Raw genomic sequence first — 24,362 nt, forward strand, 5'->3', positions numbered from 1 at the left:
GTATTTTTCCTTTACTTTTAAATTAAATATAATTGAATCAATGTCAATCGGAGACTTGGACTAAACAATTATTTTATACCACAAGGGGAAGTATTTTTTCCCCCTGGTAAATTATTTATTCTAACCTAAAAAATGTGAACAGCTGATCAAATAAACAAACCAAGATACTTAATTTACAAATCAGTTGAATTTAGTGTTTTACAGTGAATAACTTTTTAAGTTGTGATTGCAATCTATCATTTACTTTCTATATTTACTCACCTCTTTTCCTACCAAGTATTTAAACAGTTAGTGTCATCGTTGCAGATGAGAATCTTTGCTCCTAGCGAAGGAGCCCCGACATGAGCGCCAGTTATCCCCTATCCGAAGACTTTGGATAGCAATAGAGATGGTTCATTTATGCCATCAAAGGAATTTCACGTAAAATGGTTGATAAACTATCTTGTCCTGGTGTTTATTGTGGTCGGGTACTGCTCTCTAATGGGACGTACAGCTCGTGTGGTCCGTGTCCTAGAGGATTCAAAGCGAATTCATCTATCTGTGAACCATGTCAAGGCTCTCCCTCCTTCTACGATTGGTTGTATCTTGGTTTCATGGTTCTAGTACCACTGATATTTCATTGGTTCTGTATTGGAAACAAAGGGCATTTCAGAGGAAGGTAAGTCTCCCAGGAACTGCTATCTGGTTTCGCAGAGATCAATGGCATGTAAATATTTTTAGTCAAAAATGCAAATAAAAGCTGTATTAATTCAGTTTAAAATTGATTCAATAACTCAAGCCGTTTCTGCATCATTCACATCTTATACAACAGATGAAATTGCTTCTGAGGAAAGTGTTTCGAAAAACTGTTTGGTTGCCTCAGAACAATATGCATGGTTGCTTCCCATTGTGGCTGCATGTTTCGGACTATTCAGTAGTGACGGCAATATCAAATCGATTATGTCGGTAAATTGATTTTTTGGAAAAAATAATCGAGAAAATCGAATCGATTTTTTATTGCCAAGTTTTAATCGAAATCGATTTTTTGAGCAGAAATCGAAATTTCCTAAATTAATGTGGCACAAAAAGGCCTAAGTTCTGCGAAACTTGAGTTTCAATTCAAGTTCAGTTTTAGTAGAAATTTTGTTTTTGGCGTCGAAGATGGAATTTTAAGTGTTTTAAATCAATATCGAAGAAAATCGATTTTTTCCATCCGATTTTAAAATCGAATCGATTTTTCGAAATCAATTTATTCGAAAAGAACGCCATCACCTCTATTCAGGTTAATTAGGCTTGAGTAAAACATTTTCAAGCAGCTTTTGCTACTTTTGTTTGCTCTAAAGTTTGAAACCAATTTTCTGTCTTCATTTCTGGAGAAGGTCTAATTCAGTACCGCTATGCAACAACTAATAGAAACAGAGAATGATGCCGGAAACCTAAAATGAGCTATTTTTTAGTTAAGTGTAATGAAGAAAATGAGATATAAAATCAGATTTTTCCGAGCATTCTTGAATCTCCTGATAAGCACATACATGAGACATGGTAAACTCAAGCCAAATAATTTTATTTTAATGCCATGGTAAACTCGCTAGCGGTTGGAGACAAAGTTGTATCCCTGAGCTTGCCAACGCTTGGTGAGAAATAAATTTGTTTGCAAACATGATTGCTTTTCTAAAGAGCTCTTGTCATGAAAAATGGTAAGGAAAACAAATTAAAAAAAAGAAAGAAAAAAAAAAAAAAAAAAAAAAAAAAAATAGAGTTTTATTCGTCAGGGGTTGAAGTGTGTATGTAAGTTATGAACTTGAAGATTCTTTCGTCAAAGCATTCATGAAAGTAATATTTTCCTATTTTTTTGCATTTTATTTCCAGTTTCAGCAAAGGTTCCCTTTGGTTGCATTTCATTGCATTGGTTGAGGTGGCTTTGGCCGCTGCTCTCACTCTATTCATGGTGGAACCGTTCGGATCTTTCACTATTCGCTCGTGCCCCATCACAAACTTTGCAGATTGGTACACCTTGTTTTACAATCCGAATCCTAACTATGAGATTGTACTTCATTGCACCCAAGAAGCAGTTTATCCATTGTAAGTTGTAGAAACAGTTGATACTTTTTTTTACAATTTTTGATTTATGGGGTAAAAAACATTTGACTTACGAGAAATGAGAGTTCAAGTAAAAATAATAGACATGGGTGGATTTAAAAAGTATGTTTCGACAGTTGATTCTTCCAGACCAGTAGAAATGATAGTACCACTCAGAACGCTAAGTTACTATGCTCTAAAAAATACTCTATTTGTCATTACTCATGACAAAACTGCATAGCCCTGCATACTATCCCATAAGCGGGTAGCATCATCCAAAAAGACTCCCGTGATTTTGTAATAAAAAAATTTTGATCTCAATATTTTAGATGGGTCTGCAACAAAAGAAGTATACTCCTGCTATTACAACTTCCCTTCTGAAGTCACATTGTGAAGCAATCGTACTCTGGTTTTCAATCAGCAATTAAAACCCATCTCTTAATTGAAGATCCATTGACCATCAAAGTGTCCCATTACAACTTAAATAGTTTCTAACGAGAGTTGATAGGATTTTGGAGGGAGTTCGAGTGCAAATTTATCTTTTCTGTGACCAATGCAGGTTTGTGTTAATTCAATGGTTGTGATTTTTCTGTCCTTGAACAGGTACACAATGGTCTTTATTTTCTACCTGTTAGGAATATTTATGCTTCTGGTGGTTCGGCCAATTTTAGTAACTTTAATACTTGATAATTATGGAAAGTCCAGCATCTATGCAGGTCTTTACTTCTATCCATTCTTGGGCCTGTTACATGCGGTCTATGGAGGAATTATTTGTAAGTATACAATATTAGAAGTGGTCAAATTATAAGGGAATGCTAGCTAAGGTGCAAATTTAAGCATAATGAAGTAAGTTTTCTCATCAAGATTTCATGGAGAATACAATTTGTGCAACAAGAATCATTGAAAGTAACTCCCAACCAAGATATGAATGTTTTTTGATGCATCAATTAAAACTTCCAGCTCCTAAAAAAACCATAATTTACTTGAGTCAAATTGCAAACTAAATTTCACTGTAACCGCCTTGACAGCACGAAAATATGGCATTTTTAACCTTGGCACTTCGGCTCAGCAGATGCTAGTTGTTAACACTTTGAACAACACAGGGTGGAGGAGGAACACAGCTCGATTGAGAAGCCTGCCAAAGCTGTCGTAGTGTGCCAATTGATTCATTCTGGTTTATCTTGTGAGCAGGAAATTCAAATTTTTTGTGACGACGGCTAAATGGTAACATCAAGATCTTGGTCAGGAGTAAGTGTAAGTTATTTTTGTTGCGCTGACAGTTTTCAACATGAAATTTTAAAGAGAAAACCCATAATAATTCTTAAATTGACACCTTTTTAAGTGCCCCATTCTCATTTTAAATTATTGTTCTTCAACAAATTAGAGGATTAAATTTTTATGAACTCTCTCTCGCCTAATTTTGAGGAATCTCTTTTGTTGTCATGTTGAAGGCCACTTGCCTTCTTCTCCAATGAATCGACAAAAAGATAAGAATCAAGTAGCCTTTGAATGATGATTGTGAGAATTTTTCTCCCAAAACAGAGTGAAATCATTTTTAAAAAAATACACTATCATCCAAAATCCGAAATGATTGCTGAAGAAAATAACTGACAGTGAATGCAGTTCCTGAATTATAGAGTTGCTTATCGATGGCTAACAAACAATTAACTGACAATTAACTTTGCCGCATTCTATAGTATGAAATTGAAGTACGCAAGCTGATTATTTTAGTTGTTTCCCAATTCTGCAGGGGAGCGCTTCAATGCATGAATTAATTGCAAATTTAACCTTACGAAGTTTTCTCTTTGTTCTGCAAAATAGTCAGTCTGTGGGTAGACGATATTATTCGATTGCCATCTTTATGGCGTTGACTCTATAACTCTAAACTTTATTATAAATTCTGCTGTAATTTAAAAAAACAAAAAAAAAAACTGCATCTAGGTAGGTTTGCTGTGTTGAGAGATCATTCATAAAGATACCTTTTTTCATAGGTTTGTAGTTTCTTTCTCAAAGCTTTACTAAATCTTTTAAAATCTTGTTATCCTTATCTTTTTTCCAGATTATACCTTCCCATATATTTTAATCATTTTATCTGTGATCTCGAACGCAATTCATTTTGCATTTAAACTGGACCAGGTAAGTAATCAATTTTTCAAGTATATATTTGTTTTTTTTTTTCTTTCCATAGTAGACTCTAAAACTCTACACATAAACATTTTCTGTGAATCAAGATTTTATTATTTCATTTTTTATAAAAACATAGGTATACCGATATGAATAATTCATACAGATACTTTTTGTTCGTAATTGTTAGACTTTGGAAAATTTCGCCGCCGGATTCGCCGCAAAATTTTTAGAGTGTGCTTAGAAATCTGAAAACCAGACAGAAGCACCGGTCATAACCCCTTGATCATGAAAATATAAAGCGAAATATTGCGAAATCGGCCATTTTCCGGATTTATCGCGGAATCCGCAAAATTACCGGGAAATCATCCAAATTTATCCGCAAAATCCCTATGTTTTCGCGATATTTACGTATGTTTGTGTGTAAGACAAAATTTGCCGCGCTTTTTTTCAAAATAAGAAATTAAAAAGTGCTTTTAAAAAGTTAGCAACAGCTGTTTTTTTTTTATCAAGAATAAAGTGCTTCTTCTATAAAATAGGATTAGAGAGAGAAACTGGGCAATGGCTTGTTAAGTAAAATTTAAAGCTTTATTTTAAGCTGTCAAACGCAATAAACGCTACCAAAATAACGGCGAAATCAGGAAAAATAACAGCAAAATCCAGGAAAAATAACTGCGAAATCGGGGGAAAATAAAAGCGAAATTTTCCAATGTCTAGTAATTGTGTAGCTTTTCCTCTCAATTGAGAACCCACTGAGCCTCAACAGTTTTAAAAGTTGTAATTTAAGTTGCTTTTGAAAGGCATACAGATCACCCATCATAGAAACTTGATCCTATGCTGTCTAAAACCATGCATGGTTGATCCAATCGATAATATCATAGTAGTCTTATGCAGATACTAGATGAATAAAATAAGAGATAGAATCCTAATAAGAGCAGGGTCAAAGTCCATAAATACAGAAATAACCAAGAATTAATTGTACTTCTAAAAAAATATGTAGTTTTAATTATTCCACTCAATAAAGTTGAACAACCATAAACATGTTTCATGAGCTAACAGACAAATATTACAGTGCATTACATTTTTTATGTTTCAGTCCATGAAAGAGCTAGTCATGTCAACTATAACGGATGTTCGAAATTTTGTTATTCTTATGTGTCATTGGATGCTCCATGCGTACGGCCTTATAAGCATCACCGAAATGACCAACCCTATCTACCACACTGCATTGCTTTCATTGGTGCCATTCCCTGCCCTTTTTTACATTTTAACCTCCAAATTTTCCGACCCATCAAATCTTTGAGCGAAGCACTCAGGCATGAAAGGTAAAAACAAGTTTGAAAACTCTTTGCATCATTGTATCCCATTCAACCGTCAAGCTGGAGAGCCTTACAGCGTTGTTACAGAGAAGAGCACTAAGTGCATTCTGAGATAAGCCTCGGGATACACGAGGGCATGTGCTACCCGTGCCTCATACAGAACTCTACTTACTTCTTTCATAACACACTCTGTGGTAACCCGGCAGCTTAGTTATTGGGTGTTTTCTATCTTAATATCAGGAAATTGTCCCTAGTTTTCCTTGTTTTTCATCAAGAAGTATCATACCTCTTACAAGTTTACAGATTTCACCATGGTCTTTAATTGCTAAATTGGTGTATTTTGAATATTCTCCAGCCTTAAAGGGTATTCAGTTTAGTGACTATTAACATCCTTAAAGTTTGATCGAAAGAAGTACAGATTGCGAGTCCAGACTTATCTGGGCTCCAGTTGAAACTTGAAATAGGTTGAGAAGATAGTTCAACGTTCCTCAACAGATTGATAGTTCCCATGACTCCTTCTTTGAGTCCATCAGAGTCCTCTTTGAATCGTTTCCCTGGATAGTCACTGAAAGATTGAAAAAAGAAAATAGAAAAATAACTCTACATCAGTCGTTAAGTTAATTTGGGGGGAAAATACAACAATTAGTTTGTCAATGTGTAAAAATTGTAGTGGTTAAAGAGGTCTAAACGTTTCGGAGTCCTAACAACCCCAAGTGTTGAGGGATTGACGGGACTCTGAAATGTACCAGTCTTTTAAATATCCACAATTTTTGAGCCTCAGCATTTTTTTTGTTATTCCACCTCTGCCTTTTTCAGTCTGTTGCATTGTTTGTGTTGTTCAGTATATTTGTAAATTTACTGGTTCAAATTTACTTTGACATAGGCAAATAATTTAGATTCCGAAAATGTATTATCACTAACAAATAACTGTTCACTGCTTGTTCAGATTATCACCAAACTTAATTGGAAAATGATAAGTTTATGAAAAGAAAAGGAAAGGGATGAAAACTTACTATTTCCAAAGGCAGAGAGTGCCAGATCCTCCAGCAGTGATAAACACATCTCTATTCTGGGGTAAATGTCTACACAGCCAAATTGTCGACTTATGAGCCTTAAAATGCAAGAAAACAATGTACAGATGAAAATTAACATGACAGATTCTTTTATAAAACATTTTCTTGTCCTAACAAATGCAAAGTAAGATCCTATCCATCTTGCTGAGTCTTCACAGACGTAGAAAAAGATAGTCAAAATTTAAATTCCACGTTTCTCTGGCAGAGAAGCAAGGGATAGTTTCCCTATGTAAATAGACTTTGCTCTACCTTTTGCAAGCAATGATGTGTTTTAATGGTATTTTTCTCTGCCTAGATCTATAGTAATTGAGGTTACCTACTTGAATTGTTTACTAATATTTCAAAGTTGAGGCGGAACTGAAGTGTTCTTTTTTTTTTTCCAGTTCAACCGTGGAGTAGATTGGATGGGAAATTCATCAAACCCATTGGAAAAAGACTGATTTTAATGTTGGAGTCGTGTTTTTAAACAAGAATACTGACAGCGTGAATACCACTTAGCGTGAGCAGAAGCTAGGAATATTAAAAAGATGACAAAAATTTCCTCGAACATGCATCCCAAAAATGTTAATCTGGATAAGTTACTTAGAGTTAAAATTGATCAAATATAAGAATGATTTGCAAAGCAAATGTTGTTAGGTAAATAGTCGTTAAAATAATTTTTATGATATTTGTTTCCAGAGATTTTGAATAAATATTTGGTTTTTTAACTGGTGCATGTTTTTGAATTTGCAACACATCATAAACCTGTGAAAATATCCTACTCAAAACTTTTGGAAAGACGAGGACATCAAAACCATGTTTGGCCTGTTGCATCAAAGCTTTCATTAAAGATTGCATGATCCATACTCAATGCACATAAAAGTAAGAAGAAAATGATAAATTCAGGCGTGAATGCCTTAGTTTTTTCTTTTTTCAATTCCCTGACCTTTGCTTTTCCCCAACTAGAAAATTTCTGAATTCCCTGACTCTTTTCCGACATTCCTTAACCTTAGATCAAAACCTCCACTAAGATTTTTTTTTTTTTTAATTACACTGCCTTTTGCCAAGAGAATTTGACTGGTCAAACACCAGAGGATTTGACTGGTTGATGCTGGCTCAACGTGGTCTCTGCATGCAAGGAAAAGAGGAAAAATTTCTGGGAATGTAAATTCCACAAATTGGTTTTTCTGTTTGGTCTTGAATTTCAATATTAGATAGATTATGTCTAGTACCTTTATTCTTGTGTGTAAAAGTTCGTAATTATAAGTCCTTCAACTTACCCTTTCAGAAAGTCTAGAGAAACCTTTTTTAGGATGCTGGACAGTCATATCGTAGACGAAAAACTTTGCTTCTAATGTGGTAACAACTAGTTTGTTCATTCTGATGTCTTTCCTATCAAACTCTACACAACATACCTGCAAAATTAAGGCTGTAAAAAAATTTTTCCTTTTTCAAAGAGGGTAAAAGCTAACTATAAGGGACCACCTAAAAGAAACGCCTTCAGGCACAAATCTGTGTTTGAGGGTCCAAGAACCGAAACTACATTTTCACAGGCCTGGTGTTTGATATACAGAGAGTTTCAATAATTATTCAGAGTTCTTAAAAATTGGACTGCATTTTGCAATTTGGAACTATAAATTCTGGCTCATTTGAAAAAACACTTATATGCATAGGGAAACTAACGGCAAATACGTTGTTTTTAAACCGAACCAGAATTTATAGTTCCAAATTGCAAAATGCAGTCCAATTATTCAGTTATTCAAGAGTTTCACAATCGATATTTATGATTATGTATCTTTCAGGCTTTATGAATTATTTGCTGAGAAATGGGGGAGAGTCAGACTAGTTTTATTCAGTTCAAAAGGGAGGCTGATGAGTTGTTTCAAATATTTTTTACCTGGAGTAGAGGGGATGTGAGTAAAAAATTCAGCCAAAAATCTTACCCTTAACTTGAATGGCCCCTAAATAACTTGTGGCAAACACAAATCTCCAATATTCCAGATAAGCTTGATTACCAAGAGTAAAAAAAGTATGTGTTCAATGATTTCAAGGTTTTAAATCCACAATTAATGAACTCACCCCATTTTTCACATTACATTCCCACTGTGTAGACATCTTTCTCAGATCAAAAAGTTTAACATCTCCGTTATCATAGCCTGCGCAGACTACTCTTTCTTCTGTATTGTAAGAGTTCCCTGGCACAAAACAAAGAAAGGCATTGATGAAAAAAAAATCTAGCTCCTATCGAACTCTAGATCTCCAAAATGGATTTCTCAAACGAGAATCGTGTTATCATGTGCATTAAGCATTATAAAGGAGAATTGTTTGACTTAAAAAAAAAACAAGCTAGGAGGGATGGCAACTGCTTTTCTGAGAAAACATATTTATTAATTTGCACGTGCTTTAAAAATAAACAGGACTTCACAGATGTGAAAACTGAATACTGAGTAAGATTATATACCTACAAAATCAATTTTCAAAATTAAAATAAAAAATAATAAAAGATACCAAATGAAGCGTGGTGGATGCTTTATATTGGCATAGAGTGGTTTTTTAAATAATACTATACAGTCAAAAAAGGTAAAACAGGGGGTGAATATATAATTACCGAAGCAAACACACCAACAGTCACGCTTTTCTTCGTTATTAACACATTCCATGACCGCTACAGGCTTGTTCTTCTGTCGCGGATCCCAAACTTTTACAGAACCTGAGAAAAAACAATTAATTTTAGAGAAAAAAATTTCAAACGAGGTTTCTGTACAGCAGATTTGAAGGTGAAAAACAGATTCAAAAGTTCCAAAGTTCATGCAAAATTTTAAACGCTATGAAAATACTATCCATGGGTACAAGTAGTTATCAAACAGAAAAGAAACTGTTTGGAGCACTTCCAGTAGAAGCACTTGTTCTGAAACTAATAGGTTGGATACACTCTGTATTTTCTTCCCACAAACAGGCAGCTGTGTGCAAAATGGATGATTCTTATTCCGAAGGATAGTGCAGTATTTTTGAAAAAGTTTATCATTTTCTGAAAAATATCAATGCATAATTAGAGGAACACTAAGAATTACATAATGAGTCAGTAGAGTGTTATTAGATTACTCATTGATGTCTTCAGCAAATATTAAAAAGGTTACACACACCATCTCTACTTCCTGTGACAATTTCTGGAGCTCCGCAACCAATAGCTGTTCCACCAAAGCCATCTATAGTGTTTATTATCTCATTGTGCGCATCAACTGTGTAGATAGGATGTTTTGGATCTTCAAGGTCCCTGTAATAAAAAATTCTGTTGATTAATTTAAGGAAATGAAAATACATGGATAAGTGAAACACATTGAAAACTAAACATAATTTAAGTACCTAGCAGAATTCTGGATGAACTTCTCCTTCAAAGTTTAGCTGAATGGGATTCCCTCCTTCATTAGAAACTCACCTGTCTGCTTCAATGGTCTCATGTTTACTACTTATAAGTTACTGATTTATGATTCTCTTCTGGCATTATTTAGTTCTCTGATTTTACTCCTGCTTATATATTTCAACAAAGCTACGACATAATATTTCAACATATTGTCACAATTCTAGCCTGGTAAAAATTGTGTCAACGCTATTGAGCCAATTATCTTTTTGCGTCAAATACTTTTTGATATTTCAAATGATTCTATTAAGCAAGCTGAGGGTAAATGCTTTGCCCGCATCGAACTCTCCTCAACTGAGATTCTCAAAAGTAAAGCGACGCTTTGACAAAAAATCTTAAAATGGCTGGAAGAAAGTGAAACATTATTTGGTGAGGTTCTATTGAGTATGTATCCTAAATATTGAAACTTTAAAAGTTCATGAAATGGATCATATTTAGCAAAGGAGAACCGATGGGATTGCAGTGTTGTAAAACTTGTGTATCTTTGTCAGTGCTTACAATACAAAAATGCCTGGAATGGCAGATAGTTTTTGTTTCAATACAGCAAAAATTGTTGAAATTAAAGTTAAATGATTGTGTAAATTTTATTACTATACATAGATTTAGTATTTTTGAAAGCATAGAAGAAGTTGCACAATTTTTAAAACACTGTAATCGCATAGGTTCCCTTCTGCTCCAATCAGATATTGACGACAATTTTTGACGACTTAAGTCTTTTTTTGGATGGGTAGAAAATTGCAAGTAGTTCGAAATTAATGAACTTGAACTTTAGAAAGTAGAGAGGAATTTATCTGCAGTTGCTTTTGCGCACCATATATTTAATTTTCCATCGAAAGATCCTGTTGCTAGATGTCTTGATTGTAAGGACGATGCACCAAGGGTTCCACACTTAAAAGACTTGCTGCTTTTGACCTGAAACCAAAATGAAAAGATGAATTAGGTACAGGAATTTGCTAAATTTTTACTAAATTATATAAATAATTAGTTTGCGATGGATGATAAAAATAAAGAGAATTTTAAGTGTAACCTCAAGACTTCGCACATTGACACTGACTGAGTTAGAGACAGCGCATGACAGGGTTGGCTCCTTAGTATGAGATAAAGTTCCATATGAGTAACTTTAACTTGAGGTTACCATGAATCGGAATGACAAAAACCCAGACTGAAGTGGCATATTAATGGCGACACAACTGCTCATACCTGTAGATTTCCGTTATAATATTAATGCAGAGTTACGCCTCGTCGAACCTTTTCTTTTCTTTTCCACTCTTCCGGTTGGATTTTACCAGGGGTTCAGAGAGATTTTTGCTTTTGTATTTCTCAAGCTGGCCTCTAGAACTTAATAATTTTCAACTCGTTGAGTCCAAAATTAACAAAGTTAGCCATTTATTGCGGCCTTTATTCACAAACAGAGGCTGTCATTTTGAGCAAAAACACGCAGATTTCACTACGATTGATGAGGAGGCGCATGATTCCATCGTTGATGCGGTCGAGCCTTCCTAATATTTACATATCGGCATTGCAAACTTCCTGTCATACTTTATTTCTTCAACGGAAAATTACTAAACAGAGATTCTATGAAACTGCCGTGGTTTTTCTTCTCTGAGCGAAGAAAATTCTGGATAAAGTTCAAGAAGTTATGTCAATTTCTTCTCCTTTAAAAATAACATAGAAGCGGAGATTTTCAGACACCGCAAATGAGATATGTGATTGCGGACTTACACTGTCGATATGCTGTAGGTGTACTCGATGTGTCATTAGAATAGAATAGCTGTGATTACCTCTTTGATCATGACAGGATCTGCATTTTGAACTTCATAAATCTGCATAACACCATTGCTTTGCGTGTCTGAACCTAAGGCCACAAATTTAGCAGAGCGTGGAATCCAACAACAGTCAAATAAGGAGTATTTCACACTTTTCTCGGAATGACAAATAATTTGAGGGCTATCCATATTCTGAATCACTGGAGTACGAGAGATGATAAAAAGATTTGACTCAATGCAATAAAAAAGGGAAAATTGGAAAATAACTAAAATGTTACGGGAGTCGTAGCAACACGTGTAAACAGTTGTAAAAAAGTAAACAAAAACGTTGCCAAGTGTGTGGAAATATCATAATTAGTCATGACAGACGTATGAGGCATCTTCGTTTGTTTTTATTTATGCCCGGCAACGTTGAAAACTGAAACCTAACCCTAAACATAAATCTAAACATGTGCATGTGATTACAATTTTCCGGCGGTAAAGTATTACAGTTTTCCTTTTGTCAACTTTCAAATTTGTATTATGTGGAACCAATAACACTTAGTAAGGATGCCATCTGACTCAAAAAGAATAACCGGCCCTGAAACCACCATACCTTATCATTATTATCTATCAGACTTCAGTCGCAAACCAGACTTCAAAGATCCCAAAGTTGGAGAAAGGAAAAACGGTAGATTACCAAACGAACATAGGCCTGTCTGTAAGTATATTTTACTGTCCAATTTTCATCTTATCGAAGATCTGGTTATGGTCTAAGGCCTTGTCCACACAAGCGCGGTTCGCGGAACTTGTTCCTGGAACAAGTTTTCAGCTGAGCTAAAACTTATTCCTCCAAAACCCGGAACTTCCCCTGTACTCGGAGCTTCTACATATGTTTCTTTTGATGTGAATTTGTTTGTTTTTGTTTATTACCTCCTTTACATGTCTTGACATTTATTATTGTTACTTTGGCGGCCGTAATAATCTATTATTTTGCCATAATTATATACTTTTATTGAGGTTCCGGATCCAGTTCGGGCGAACTCGTGTGGCTGTCCACTTGAGCATGCCTTGTTTTAAGGAATAAGTTCCGGGAACTGAGCAGTTTGTCGAATAAGTTCCTCGAACCGCACTCGCGTGGACAGGGCCTAAATGATTTTAAGGTTGATCCTCAGCACTCTGCAGAGCAATCTGATAGTTAATTGATTTCTTTTTAATTTCTGGAATTTAGGACATCCTTGATAATTTTTGGAATAATGCTGTAACTTGCTAAGCATTTGCGCTCTAGATCTAACCGAGAAACACCCTGAAATAACTTTAAAATTGCGTTCGAAGTGATAACCGTCAATCGAAAGATACGAAAAATTGCAATATCATGATGACTACGAAATAGAGGATGCAAAGTTGACATTCTGTAAAGATGTTGGTCATTGTGCCATGAAAATTTTGGAAACTCAAGGTGATAATTAGGTAAGTTGGGTGCCTTTCTTTTTCAATCAGGAAATGAAGAAGATGGTAGTTAGATTCTCTTCTGCTTTACGTTATTAAAACTGGGAAAAGAAAAGATTGGACAAATGTCACATCAGAGAATGGCATCATTCAATAGAAATAATCATGCTAACCAATTAGCCCATTGATGATTGATGCATTCCGGTTGATGTGACTTCCGTCTAATCTTTTCTTTCTTCAGTTCTAACAGGTAATTTAATTACCTTCCCTTTTTTTTTTTTTTGTTGCAGTTTTGAAGACTGGAGTTAACTCTCAAGCCAAAGGTTCTGCATATCTTGAATACGAAAACACCAAAGTGATCTGCTCCGTCTTCGATCCGAGAGAAATTCCTAATAAAAATGAGTTCAGTCCAATGGGAGAGTTATATTGTGAATTCAAGTTTGCACCGTTTTCTTGCATCAAAAGACGAGGACACATCAGAGATGCCGAGGAGAAGGAACTAAGTTTCAGTTTAAGGAGAGCCCTTGAACCTGCTGTTTGTCGGGTAAGCTCCTAATAATTTTTATTTTACTGACTTAAAACTCTCAGCGTCCAGCGTAGAAATCCATGCCAAATAAGCTTATGCACTCTAAGACTGCGACAGAAGATCTGCCATCTTGATTCTTGCATTAATTAGTGATGGTGATACCAAATCGATTATTTTGGTAAATCGATTTTTTGGAAAAAATAATCGAGAAAATCGAATCGATTTTTTGTTGCCAATTTTCAATCGAAATCGATTTTTCGAGCAGAAATCGAATTATTGAAAAAATCGAAATTTTCTACGTTAATGTGGCACAAAAAGGCCTAAATTCTGTGAAACCCGAGTTTCATTTCAAAGTTCAGTTTCGTTTTTGGCGTTGAAGGTGGATTTTTAAGTGTTTTAAAATCGATTTCGAAGAAAATCGATTTTTCCTTAAATTGATTTTTTCCATCCGATTTTAAAATCGAATTGATTTTTTCCCGAAAATCAAATCGATTTCCCAAAATCGATTTATTCGGAAAAATCGCCATCCCTAGCATTAACTTTCAGTGCTTGTCTGGCGACAGACGATCTACTGTCGCAGTCTGAAGGTGCGTTAACTTATTTTGCCTGGACTCTAGGTTAACTACAAAATTCGAACACCTGAAAGTGTGCCAAAATTTTACTTGGAAAAACTCACTCTCTTTCTGAGGGAGAATGAAAAGTAAATTCTGAAGTAGTTCTGAATAGATACATTCTTTCTTAATTCTGTTCTTTTTTCATCCCAAAATGTCACCTTGCCCTTCTACCTATTTTTTAAAACCCTTCAACGGCTCCATCATTGAAGTCGCATTAAGAAATTTATCTTCATCTCTGCAAGTGCATCAAAAAGCTCCATCTATATTGAAACAAGTTGTATCAAAGCAAGGACTCCTTCTTCTAAAATAGAAAATTGAAATTTTAGGTCTCATCTTTCTGCTCTGTTCCAGCATGAGTTTCCTAACTTCCAAGTGGATATTTACGTCTACATTTTGGACAGTGACGGCTCAGATTTAGCTGCTGCGATCACCTGCGCAAGTCTTGCTCTAGCCGATGCAAGTGTTCCTATGTATGATCTTGTCACAGCTGTCTCTGTGGTAATTAATTTTTTTCTACTTCTTTTACTTTTCTTGTGATTCTTGCCCATCAAATTTCTAAATACCTTATTTTTAAATGCTATTGTCTGCTGTGTTTTTAAGGGCATCACATCTAGAAAATGTGCAACTTTTTGTAATTATTTCCACTTATTTAATAGATTTTTCTATTTTTGGCTAGTTTGTTAAATTTAACAATCAAGAGCTAATCCCAAATGCTCTTTATTTTCAGGGTATCTGCCGCCATTTGCAATTCGTGGATCCAACGAATGAAGAAGAGCAGCTTTGCAAGAAAACAGCTTCCGCTGAAAGTATTGACCCTCAAGCTGTTATTACGTTGACTTACATGTCAACATTAGAGCAAGTCTCTGAATTCACAATATCAGGAACTATAGGTGTATGTCACTTGGAAGATAAGATACCTGCTCTCATTAAACATTGCAATGCTATCTACCCCCTCTTGCAACAATGTCTAATAAAAAATGTCAAGAAAAGTCTAGGCAAGAAAAAATATTCTTAGGTTATTTTATAGGTGTAATAAATTTTATATTTTAATTTTTCAATGCTTTGATACTCTTCCTCAATGTTTTAAGTCCTTCTCATGAACTCCTAGTGTGATAAAAGGAGTTAAGAAATGCTCAATGGCCCTAGCCTCTTGTGTAGCATACAGAAATCTGTGGGCAAATAATTAAAGTTTTCAATGAAAGATTGCAAGGAAAAAGGATGCTTTTTCCCCCCAAATATTTAAGCCAAGGGCATTCTTTGGAATTGACCTTTCTGCGGAAAGAAGATATTTTTCAGGATCTTTTATGCGGAAATCTTGTAACTAAAATTGCAACTATAATTTAAACTTATAATTTGAGCTGCAAAGAATTTCCTGTACCCCGGTATGAGAATTCAAGTAATGTAATAAATTTTTATCAAAATGTACTGCTGGCTGAATATTGAAATTGATAGATAAAGCGAAACACTAGAGGTGTTGTCAGCTATGTTGACGGTTGTTTACTTTCGGTTTGCAAGCGCCTACGACGAATTTGGGCCTCTGAACAAAGCGGCGTTCGCTACTATCCACACTGAAAACATCAGTCTCATGATCGTATCGTAAAAAAACTACTTATTCGTTATGATTTGCAAATTTTTTGTGGTTGTGATTTCTGTGTGGCTAAAAATTAAAGTGTTACAAGGTTTGAAAGTATAAAAAAACTTATCCAAGCTTGTGTTCTTGCTTCTGAGAGAGTCAGATGTTTTCATGTGGATAGTAGTGACGCAAAAACGCCTGCAAACCGAAAGTAAACAACCGTCAACTTAGCTGACGACACCTCTAAGAAGACGAAGAGGAAATGGAGTGATCCTATTGGTGGAAGGGATGGTTGCAATAAACAAAGGAGGCAAGTATAGACTAACTGAACAACCCACAAGAGACCCTGTAGTTAGTGAATTAAGTTTCCCTTTAATCTATAACAACTACCCGGTTCAACCTATAGATTCGCTTCATTTCCCCTATTTCTGTTGTTTTGTCTATTAATTACAATAATCAGCCCACAGGAAAATATACCCATACTCTTCAGGTTATCCTATTCCATGAAACTTCACAATACATTCTGTTTCTTGATGAAGGGAGATTAAAGAAGAAACAGAGGGGAATGGACCACTAGACAAGGTACGAATTTAAGCAATCTTTTACATGTTTCTTAACCAGAATTTCACGTAAAACACGATTCTTACAACGAAAATTACTGAAACCAACTTTTAACGAAGATATTAACGTTTTTATTACACATTGGTTACGAGGAATTTGAACTGCCCGCTCACAAGAAACTCAAAGCTCTACGTGAGTCAAATCGCGCACTACAACGGTTTCAGCAAGCTTCTCAATTGAGCAATTTTCATTTCCCACCATGTATTGTTCAAACTATAAGCAATTTGCTAAAGCTGAGCCAAAGCGTCAAGATCGAGGTTCCCAGATTTTTATATCGCAGAGACTGTCATGATAACGTTTAGCGCTCGATGTGAAACACGCAGAGCATTGAGTTTTCATGAGCGGATGGTTTGAATTCACGCACCAAGAATTATTAAATATCTTCGTAAGGAGTTTATTTCGCTAATTTTCGTTGTGCGTATCATGTTTTACGTGAAATTTTAGTTAAGAAACATGTATCAGAATGCTGAAATTCGTACCTTGTTTAGTGGTCCATTAGAGAAGAAACGGAGGGGAATTTAAAAAATAAGTAGTTCACTCCATACAGGTTTGTGATCAATTTATTGAAGCTTATCATAAAAAGTCATACAGGAATTAAAAATAAACATGAGTAAAATGAGAACTGCCGAAAGCACCGAAGGCTGATACACGCGAGTGATAAATGAAAAATGTGAATTATGATAATGAGAAAAAATCAATTACTGGTATTGAAAAATTGTGGCGGTGGATTGTAAGCTTCAGAGATTTTAAAATTACATTAAACTTTAATCAAACTTGTGTGCTGAGACATGTCAAACATAAAATTCTTCAGCCAAGTCCACCCTCCAACTCCAAATGTGCTAAAATCCATCGTCCTGAGTTTTGCTAATTGCGTGACATCTGAAAATAAACAAAAAAAATTACCAGTGAGAAGAAATTACAAAGTTGCTGAGAGTTTAAAAAAAACTTTTCTTATTTAGGTCTTATCTTCCTTTAGTACTGGTACTTTTTAAAACTCGCACCAGAAGGCAGAAAGTTTATTTTCTCTACTGAGCTCAACTTTAACAGGGCAGGATTTTTTCAAGTGGTTGTTTGAAAAATAAGGCCTTCAACATTAAAGTGTCCAGTAAAAATAATTTGATGAATTAAAAACAAAAATGCTGTTGAAGTGTGAACAGTTAGAATTTTTTAATTTTTTTTCCCCTTCAACATAGTCCACTTTAAGCTTGATACATTTGCGCCAATGCAACATCCTTTTTTGAGATGTATTAAAGAAAATTCTGCAAGACTGTACCTTGAGCCATGTTTTAATGAAATCGGTCACACTCAATAAGACCCAAACGCCAGAAACGAAAACACAAGAAAAACAATAGCATTTTTTTTCTAAGTTGTCTTTCATAGGAACTGAATCGACTCGTTTTTAACCTCAGATTAATTAATTATGTGATTAAGTTGTCAATTACTTTATGAGTAATATTTTACGGCTCTGACATGCAGAACAATTTGCCTGAAATGGTTTTTACCATTATTCTTGTATTTTCATTTCTGGCTGACCGATTCAACTGCTCGTTTTACTTCATCATCAGACTCTTAGAAAATCCATTTAAGGCAGCTTCTTAACCTTGAAAAAAGCCATAAATGGCTGAGATAAGCTCAAGGCAGCACTGAAGTTAGGAATGAACTTCAAACTAAGGTTAAACTTCGTGAGAAAGGGGATAGGACATGGTGTCTACAGACTCCTGAAAAAAATTATAGTATTCTTACTGCCTTGGACCTGATTATTACTTAAACCCTTTTCGCTACAACCATTAGTATACTTACTAATTACCTATCAAAGTATTAGTTTTATAATTGCATGGTTGGAAGAGGAGCATAGAATGCAGATGGTAAAAAACTGATAAAGCTTGGACTTCAAAGTCTTACTCATACGCGAAGAGAGAAAAAAATCTTCACCTCCAGAGAAGTGCAGATGAATTCATTTCAGAATGAGCCATCAAGTTTTAAGTTTTTACTATGAGGAAATGCAAAATTACAGCAGGTAGGTAAGTGTTTTTTCATTTTTATTAACATTGTTGGCTCAGCAAAAATCTGAAAATTACCTTCCTTCCATTGTATAATAATTGATTTAAATTTTTCCGGGTTTCGAGTCAGATTTTCAGACTTCTTCCTTACTTGCAGACCTTTCATCAAAATTCTGGACTTCCCAATTTTCAGGACCTGTAAGCACCCTGACAGAGGTTTGAAAAGCAGGTATATCTTAAGGGTACTGCAATCTAGCCTAGATTGCAATTTTTCATGAAAAATAAAATCTTAAAATTTCATGTGAAATAATTCATGAAATTTCAGAAAAATATGATAAATATTGAAAACATTTTTTCGAAATTGAATGAAAAAGTAAATGAAAGCCGACTGGTTTTTGCTTTTTGGGTTTTTTTAGTTCGTGATGCATACCCAGCTCCTGAAAATATGTTACATATTTTCCGCAGAATTGTGAAATTTCATGAAACATTTCACTGAAATTTCCAATCTTTCATATTTTTCATTTCACGCTTGCAACCCTGAATCTAGGTGACAAAACTTACCAGAGTTGCGGTTTAACATTGATGCCACCTCTGCGAGATGGATCGGAGGCTGTGGGTGGAGGAGGCGGTCCTCTCTGTTCCAATTCGTCAAGATAACTTAAAACTAATTCAGTCCTTTCTTCAGGCAGGTGATCTAAGACTAAGTAGCGGCGATCTTTCTTCAGGATCTCTTCGACCTCTTGCATGTGGGCTTCGTTTTCACGGATCAGCTCCCTAGATTTGTAAGTTAAGTGTTTCGTTTCCTGAAATAGCAAATTAAAAAGTTGTTGGAAAAATTGCAGAGAGTCGTGGTGCCTGCTGGGTCAGTCAATGGCTAGGGACTAATTAATAGAATTTCTATGGCTAAAGTGCAAAACTAAGTATCTGTGTTGCAGTGTTTCACAATCTCTCCTTCTATCTTATTTTTTTGAAGAAAAACAAGTCAACTATATAGCTTGAAATTCATAAGGAGTATTCTGCTGATAGAAAGGAAAAATGAAGGAAGTTTTCTAGAAATTAAGTTCACTAGTTTTCAAAAGAGAAAAAATAATAAAGTAAGACTGGAAGTCTGTAAATTTGTAAACGGACATTCGTGGTTTCGCACATTAGCCATTGATTTGGCCTTCTTTTTTTTTGGTGTCAAACAGCAAATTTCTTTACAAAATCAAAATTTGACGATTTTACAATAAATGGTGCTGAATTGCCGGCATAAAGTGATACTTTTTGGCAGTGTGAGAGCTGATTACTAACCGTGACGACATTTCAATCGTAGAAATGCGACAGAGAGAAACAAAAAAACTGACTAAATTTTACTCTTAAGTTTAAAAAAATCCACACAAAGAAAACTGTGAACATTTTACTCAGCCAATGCTTATTTCTTCAGTGCTTTGAGAAAATATCGACAACTTATTCCCATTATAACAGCTGCTTGAATAGAAAGGTGAATTGAAGATGTGATTGCAAGTGAAAGCCGATAAAAGGAAAGGATTCTAGTCTTTTTCGTTCTCGTTCTCTGTCACAACTTCTTTCAAATGAGAATCAAAGTGAGATCAGATGGATCAAAACCAGAGAATTAGCATGCTATTGAACTAAAAATAAACGTTTGAATGAAGGTGACGAAAAAGAATGAGTAATTGGACTTCATTTTGAAATTAGGAACTCCAATTTCTGACTCGCTTTAGAAGCATGTATGGAACATTACTTTCCCAATGCACAAAGGTGTTTTTATGGAAACTGTAGTTCCTATCTGCAAAATGTTGGTCTAATTGGTCTTACTAATCTTGGATTCCACAGTCCATGAGATTACAGTACTGATGAGTTGAAAAACAAGATGATTTGATATTACTGAAATTAAGTTAGTCTTTGAAACAACATTCCCTTGAATCATAATTAGGCACGTAATTAAGAATTTCGCAATGACCTGTTCAAAACAACCTATGAACTTTTTTTGATGATAACTTTGCGACAGACTGGCTTAGTCTTCATTGAAAAAAATGAAGTCCATATTAATGCATGAAAGGGTTTACTGATTGACCAATAACTCCATGACATTACTTCAAATCATATTCAACTTTTACGTCAAAACTTTCACTAAATAGTTTTCATCGCTCAATTTTTTCTGATTTTTTTTATCCAATTCAAAATAATTTTCTATCAGTAAGATTACTTAGGGTTTCGAATTTGGAGGTTAGCAGGTTCCAAAACTCAGATATAAAGTGACATCCTGAAATAAAAAAATGAAACTTCCCTTTTTTTATTTCCTGGCTTTTTTTTCTTCACACTACCCGAAAACTTTTTTGTCCTGACAGGATTTTGAATTGCTCACTTTACAGATTTTATTGGAAATTAAATTGGTTTACTTGAAATACTTAATAGAAGTTATTACCATCAACTGACCCAGTCAAAAGAAATTTTTCTGATTTTTGATTTAAAACTATCAAACTTTCAACTACAAAATAAATCATCACCAAAACATCACCGCAAGACGCTTTCCTCTGGATATGCCTGATTAACTATTGTCCATACGCAACAACAGGTGAGGGTGAAAAATACGCTAGATGAAAAGCTAAAAAACAAAGGGCTACACATTGAAAGACAACATATTAACATTTTTCAAACCAGCTGTGATTTCACGCGATCAGGAGAGGTTTATACTAGGACATTTGAAACCAAAAATTTCAGGGAGATATCAGTTTGTAACATCCAATAAATTATTAAGTGATTAAGGTTGATAATTAGTTTACAGAGAGCAAAGAGGTAGTCAATTCGCCTCATATTTATTTTTTCGTATCAGACCAATAATTTTACGACAGAAACAAGGAAAACGGAAGAGTCAAATTTTTCTTAGTCCTCTTGTTAGGGACGTTATACTCACAGCATCAAAATATTCGACACTTCAGTGATAAGTACAGTTAGTGAAGAATAATTTACTGTATTTTACAGGCTGATATCTTACATGAAAGTACAAAACTACGAGGTTAATAACGATGTTTCATTAGCGCTTTGTCATTAAATTAGGCCTGTTGGAAGGAAAGAAAGCGACTTACCATGAGAAGTTCCTTAATATTTGTTTTGGCATCCGCCAACTTATCCTTAACATAGTCCTTAAATTCTCGTTCTAATTTCTGCAAGTAAACAAAACTCACGTGAGATCGAATAGAAAATGAAAGGCTCAAGAGAAAAGACTTGTGGCATATTTTATATAAAAACTGCAAGTTTCAAACGATTGAACTACTATGAGACCTTGCTTTATCAGATTTGTAGGGGCCTGCAAACAAATCCGTTAAATTACTGAATCCATTGATTCAAATCTACAGATTACTGCAAAAGTGCACAAGAAATTTACACCAAATTAATGTGCAATTTGATACTTCTTGAACCGAAAATACAGCAGTGCCCCAGTTAGCCAACCAAAAACTATCCTACGCTTCGATGATTCAGCATAGTCAAAATTGAGTTTTTGGCCATAAAACAAGAGAGCAAGAACTTGATAAATGTATGGTTTTGTATTGTCACGGAGTAAAGGTCTATATTTTACAAATACAATGGAAAATTGGCCTTTACGGTTACACACAGAGCCTGAAATGGCATTTTTTTCAATGTATTTTTGGTGGTTTCAACTAACCAACTTTTTGGTATCCGACAGGATCCTCGTCACGAATCGTCAGATAATCGGGGTAAAACTTTGCTAATGTAAGGCAAAAAAAATTTTGTTCACAGAAAACTTACGCGATCACTCCACGAAATTTTGGAATATCTCGGATCATCCTTGATGAGTTTTTTCACGTCTTTCCAATTACTCGACAGCTTGACTTCGCTGGTTTCATCAAGTAGTTGCCTGAGATGCAGAAAAATATGAATGAATTGATAATTATACAAATAAACAAACAGAGAGAAAAAGGAAAGAATGTCGGACATTTTCATTAAAATGATAAAAAATGAATGCAGTTCTTGGTAGGAAACTTATATAATTATTCCAGTTCAAACAGCCATGAATTTTAAAAGATTATCTTCAGACAACGAAATTAAACTTCACAGACAGAAGCTTTTCAATGTGAACTCATTACTTTCACTCACATAAATAACTTACGTACATAATTACAGCATCTTCATTTCCACAGAAAATTAAAAGAGACTACCCACGAAATGGTGAAGTAAGTAAAAATTAAGAACACTTCTCAGCAGGATAGATACTTTCCAAGAGGTTTAACTGATAAAGGATTGGTACAGTATAAGGCTGTAAATGTCTTGTGGAATAAATGAATTGGTGATACGTCTCGACCACTTTTCCTTTAATTGCACTTACAGGGTCGCCATAATTTCTTCATCTTTAAATTCCTTGACTTTCCCAAACTTTTTTTGCCCATCTCTGACTCCAAAATTTCCTTTTTTCCTGACGGTTGAACAAAATTTCCATTTTTTTTTTTTTAAAAAAAAAGTAAGCTGACTGCCCCTAGACTTCAATAGGTAGATGTGTCAAAAATTCCCTGACTTTTCCCACAAATTCTCTAACTTTCCCTGATTTACTCGGTTTTCCAGACCACCGGTAACCCTAACTTAATTTGAAATTGATTGTTACTTACCTAAACTTTTCTTTCTTCTTTTTTGAAAGTAACTCAATGTGTTCATTAAACAGTTTTTCTTTTTCATCTCTACTGAGGAGTTCAGCCAGATCCCATCGATGATCTTTCCGTAACTGTCTTTTGGCCTCTCTCCAAGCGAGTTCAGAGTTTCTCACCTGAAAAATAGGGAAAATTATGAGATGATACCTCGTTATGATATCCATTTAAAATTGAGCTACGTCACGCAGTTAGTAAAGTGTAAGACTTTACAGTAACTAGAGAAATTGGGGAGTAATCTTGGAAATATGAGGGCCACATGGGCTTCTAGACGAACTTTGACATAAAATAACAGCCCACAAAAGGGCAATACATTCAAGTAAAAAATCTCAACTTATTGAAAAATTAGAGGAAACAGTGTAACTCAACAGAAATTTATGAGAGAGAGCAGTGACACTAACGACAGTGATTCAACATCAGGGTGTCTACTTAATCAGGCTGGCCAAAAATCAGTACTTTTACAGTTCTTTCTCATTAAATTCTCAAGAAATTCAGTACCTCCCCACCGAAAAATTCCGTACTTTTTCAGTACCTCTAATTGACAAAATTCGAAAAATTTAAAAAATGTGAATTTCTCGCTCAAACTGTGACAAAAATGACAACAAATAATATAAATCTCAGACCTTCTTCCAGAATTTCCGCACTTTTTCAGTACTTCTAGACCGCTCGAGAAAAATCCATGCTATTTCCGGACTTTCCGGTAATTCTGGACTTGCAGAAACCCTGAACAAGATTTTTCTATTTTCTGTACAAGTCAATGCTGCAAAAGTGATCTTCATAGTCTTTCAGGACGGTAAAATAAGCATAGGCAAATCGACCGCCAATAAAAACCCTTGTAGCTTGTAACGGAGGAAAATTTAATTTGCCTCTGTTTGTGATGAAAGGTACACATAAAGACATCAAAAAGAAAGAACTAACCAAATCAGCGAGAAGAGCGTTGAAGTGCTGGACTGCTTCATCGTGCTTGTGTTGTTCTCGTTCATTATCCCGATCGCGTAGATGGACAGCTAGTGTTCGCTCAACTTCTTTCTGCCTTTCACGTAAACTCGCTTCTACTCTAGCTTGTTTTTCTGCTTCCCGCTGTTCTCGCTCAGATTCAGAGTTTACCGCTCCTTCCTGGAACAACATGTTAAACAGTGAATATTCCATTAGCTAACTTTACCAGTCTTCAATTCTGATGGCAGCAAAGCATAGCTTACATGAAA

General features: G+C 35.0%; 4 protein-coding genes across 4 annotated transcripts in view; 2 read left to right on the top strand and 2 right to left on the bottom strand.

Moving 5' to 3' along the window:
- The first annotated feature begins 54 nt into the window (after positions 1-54).
- Positions 55-7,281, top strand: LOC109033242 (JNK1/MAPK8-associated membrane protein). Its single transcript, XM_019045770.2, has 6 exons — positions 55-658; positions 1,849-2,061; positions 2,662-2,831; positions 4,118-4,194; positions 5,279-5,507; positions 6,958-7,281. Exons 1-5 carry the CDS (start codon positions 426-428, stop codon positions 5,483-5,485), a joined length of 900 nt encoding a protein of 299 aa, XP_018901315.1. The 5' UTR covers positions 55-425; the 3' UTR covers positions 5,486-5,507; positions 6,958-7,281.
- Wdr92 (dynein axonemal assembly factor 10) lies at positions 5,159-12,066 on the bottom strand. Its single transcript, XM_019045769.2, has 8 exons — positions 11,753-12,066; positions 10,783-10,883; positions 9,697-9,827; positions 9,162-9,263; positions 8,633-8,748; positions 7,834-7,968; positions 6,515-6,612; positions 5,159-6,066 (listed from the first exon to the last, which is right to left on the bottom strand). The coding sequence occupies exons 1-8, from the start codon at positions 11,924-11,926 to the stop codon at positions 5,859-5,861; spliced, it is 1,065 nt and encodes a 354-aa protein (XP_018901314.1). The 5' UTR covers positions 11,927-12,066; the 3' UTR covers positions 5,159-5,858.
- A 96-nt stretch (positions 12,067-12,162) lies between these two features.
- Positions 12,163-15,363, top strand: LOC109033243 (exosome complex component MTR3). The gene is made up of 4 exons (XM_019045771.2): positions 12,163-12,437; positions 13,456-13,709; positions 14,657-14,803; positions 15,033-15,363. Exons 1-4 carry the CDS (start codon positions 12,287-12,289, stop codon positions 15,318-15,320), a joined length of 840 nt encoding a protein of 279 aa, XP_018901316.2. The 5' UTR covers positions 12,163-12,286; the 3' UTR covers positions 15,321-15,363.
- A 1,678-nt stretch (positions 15,364-17,041) lies between these two features.
- The window catches only part of LOC109033232 (uncharacterized), a 35,385-nt gene continuing 28,064 nt past the window's right edge, over positions 17,042-24,362 (bottom strand). Inside the window, exons 14-19 of the mRNA XM_072305208.1 lie at positions 24,076-24,273; positions 23,122-23,276; positions 22,268-22,376; positions 21,586-21,663; positions 19,061-19,302; positions 17,042-17,378 (exon numbers count right to left, since the gene is read on the bottom strand). Coding sequence (XP_072161309.1) covers position 17,378; positions 19,061-19,302; positions 21,586-21,663; positions 22,268-22,376; positions 23,122-23,276; positions 24,076-24,273 — 783 coding nt within the window. The 3' untranslated portion in view covers positions 17,042-17,377. The remainder of the gene's footprint in view (positions 17,379-19,060; positions 19,303-21,585; positions 21,664-22,267; positions 22,377-23,121; positions 23,277-24,075; positions 24,274-24,362) is intronic.

The sequence above is a fragment of the Bemisia tabaci genome, chromosome 10 (assembly GCF_918797505.1).
Source record: "Bemisia tabaci chromosome 10, PGI_BMITA_v3".
Taxonomy (NCBI): Eukaryota; Metazoa; Arthropoda; class Insecta; order Hemiptera; family Aleyrodidae; genus Bemisia; species Bemisia tabaci.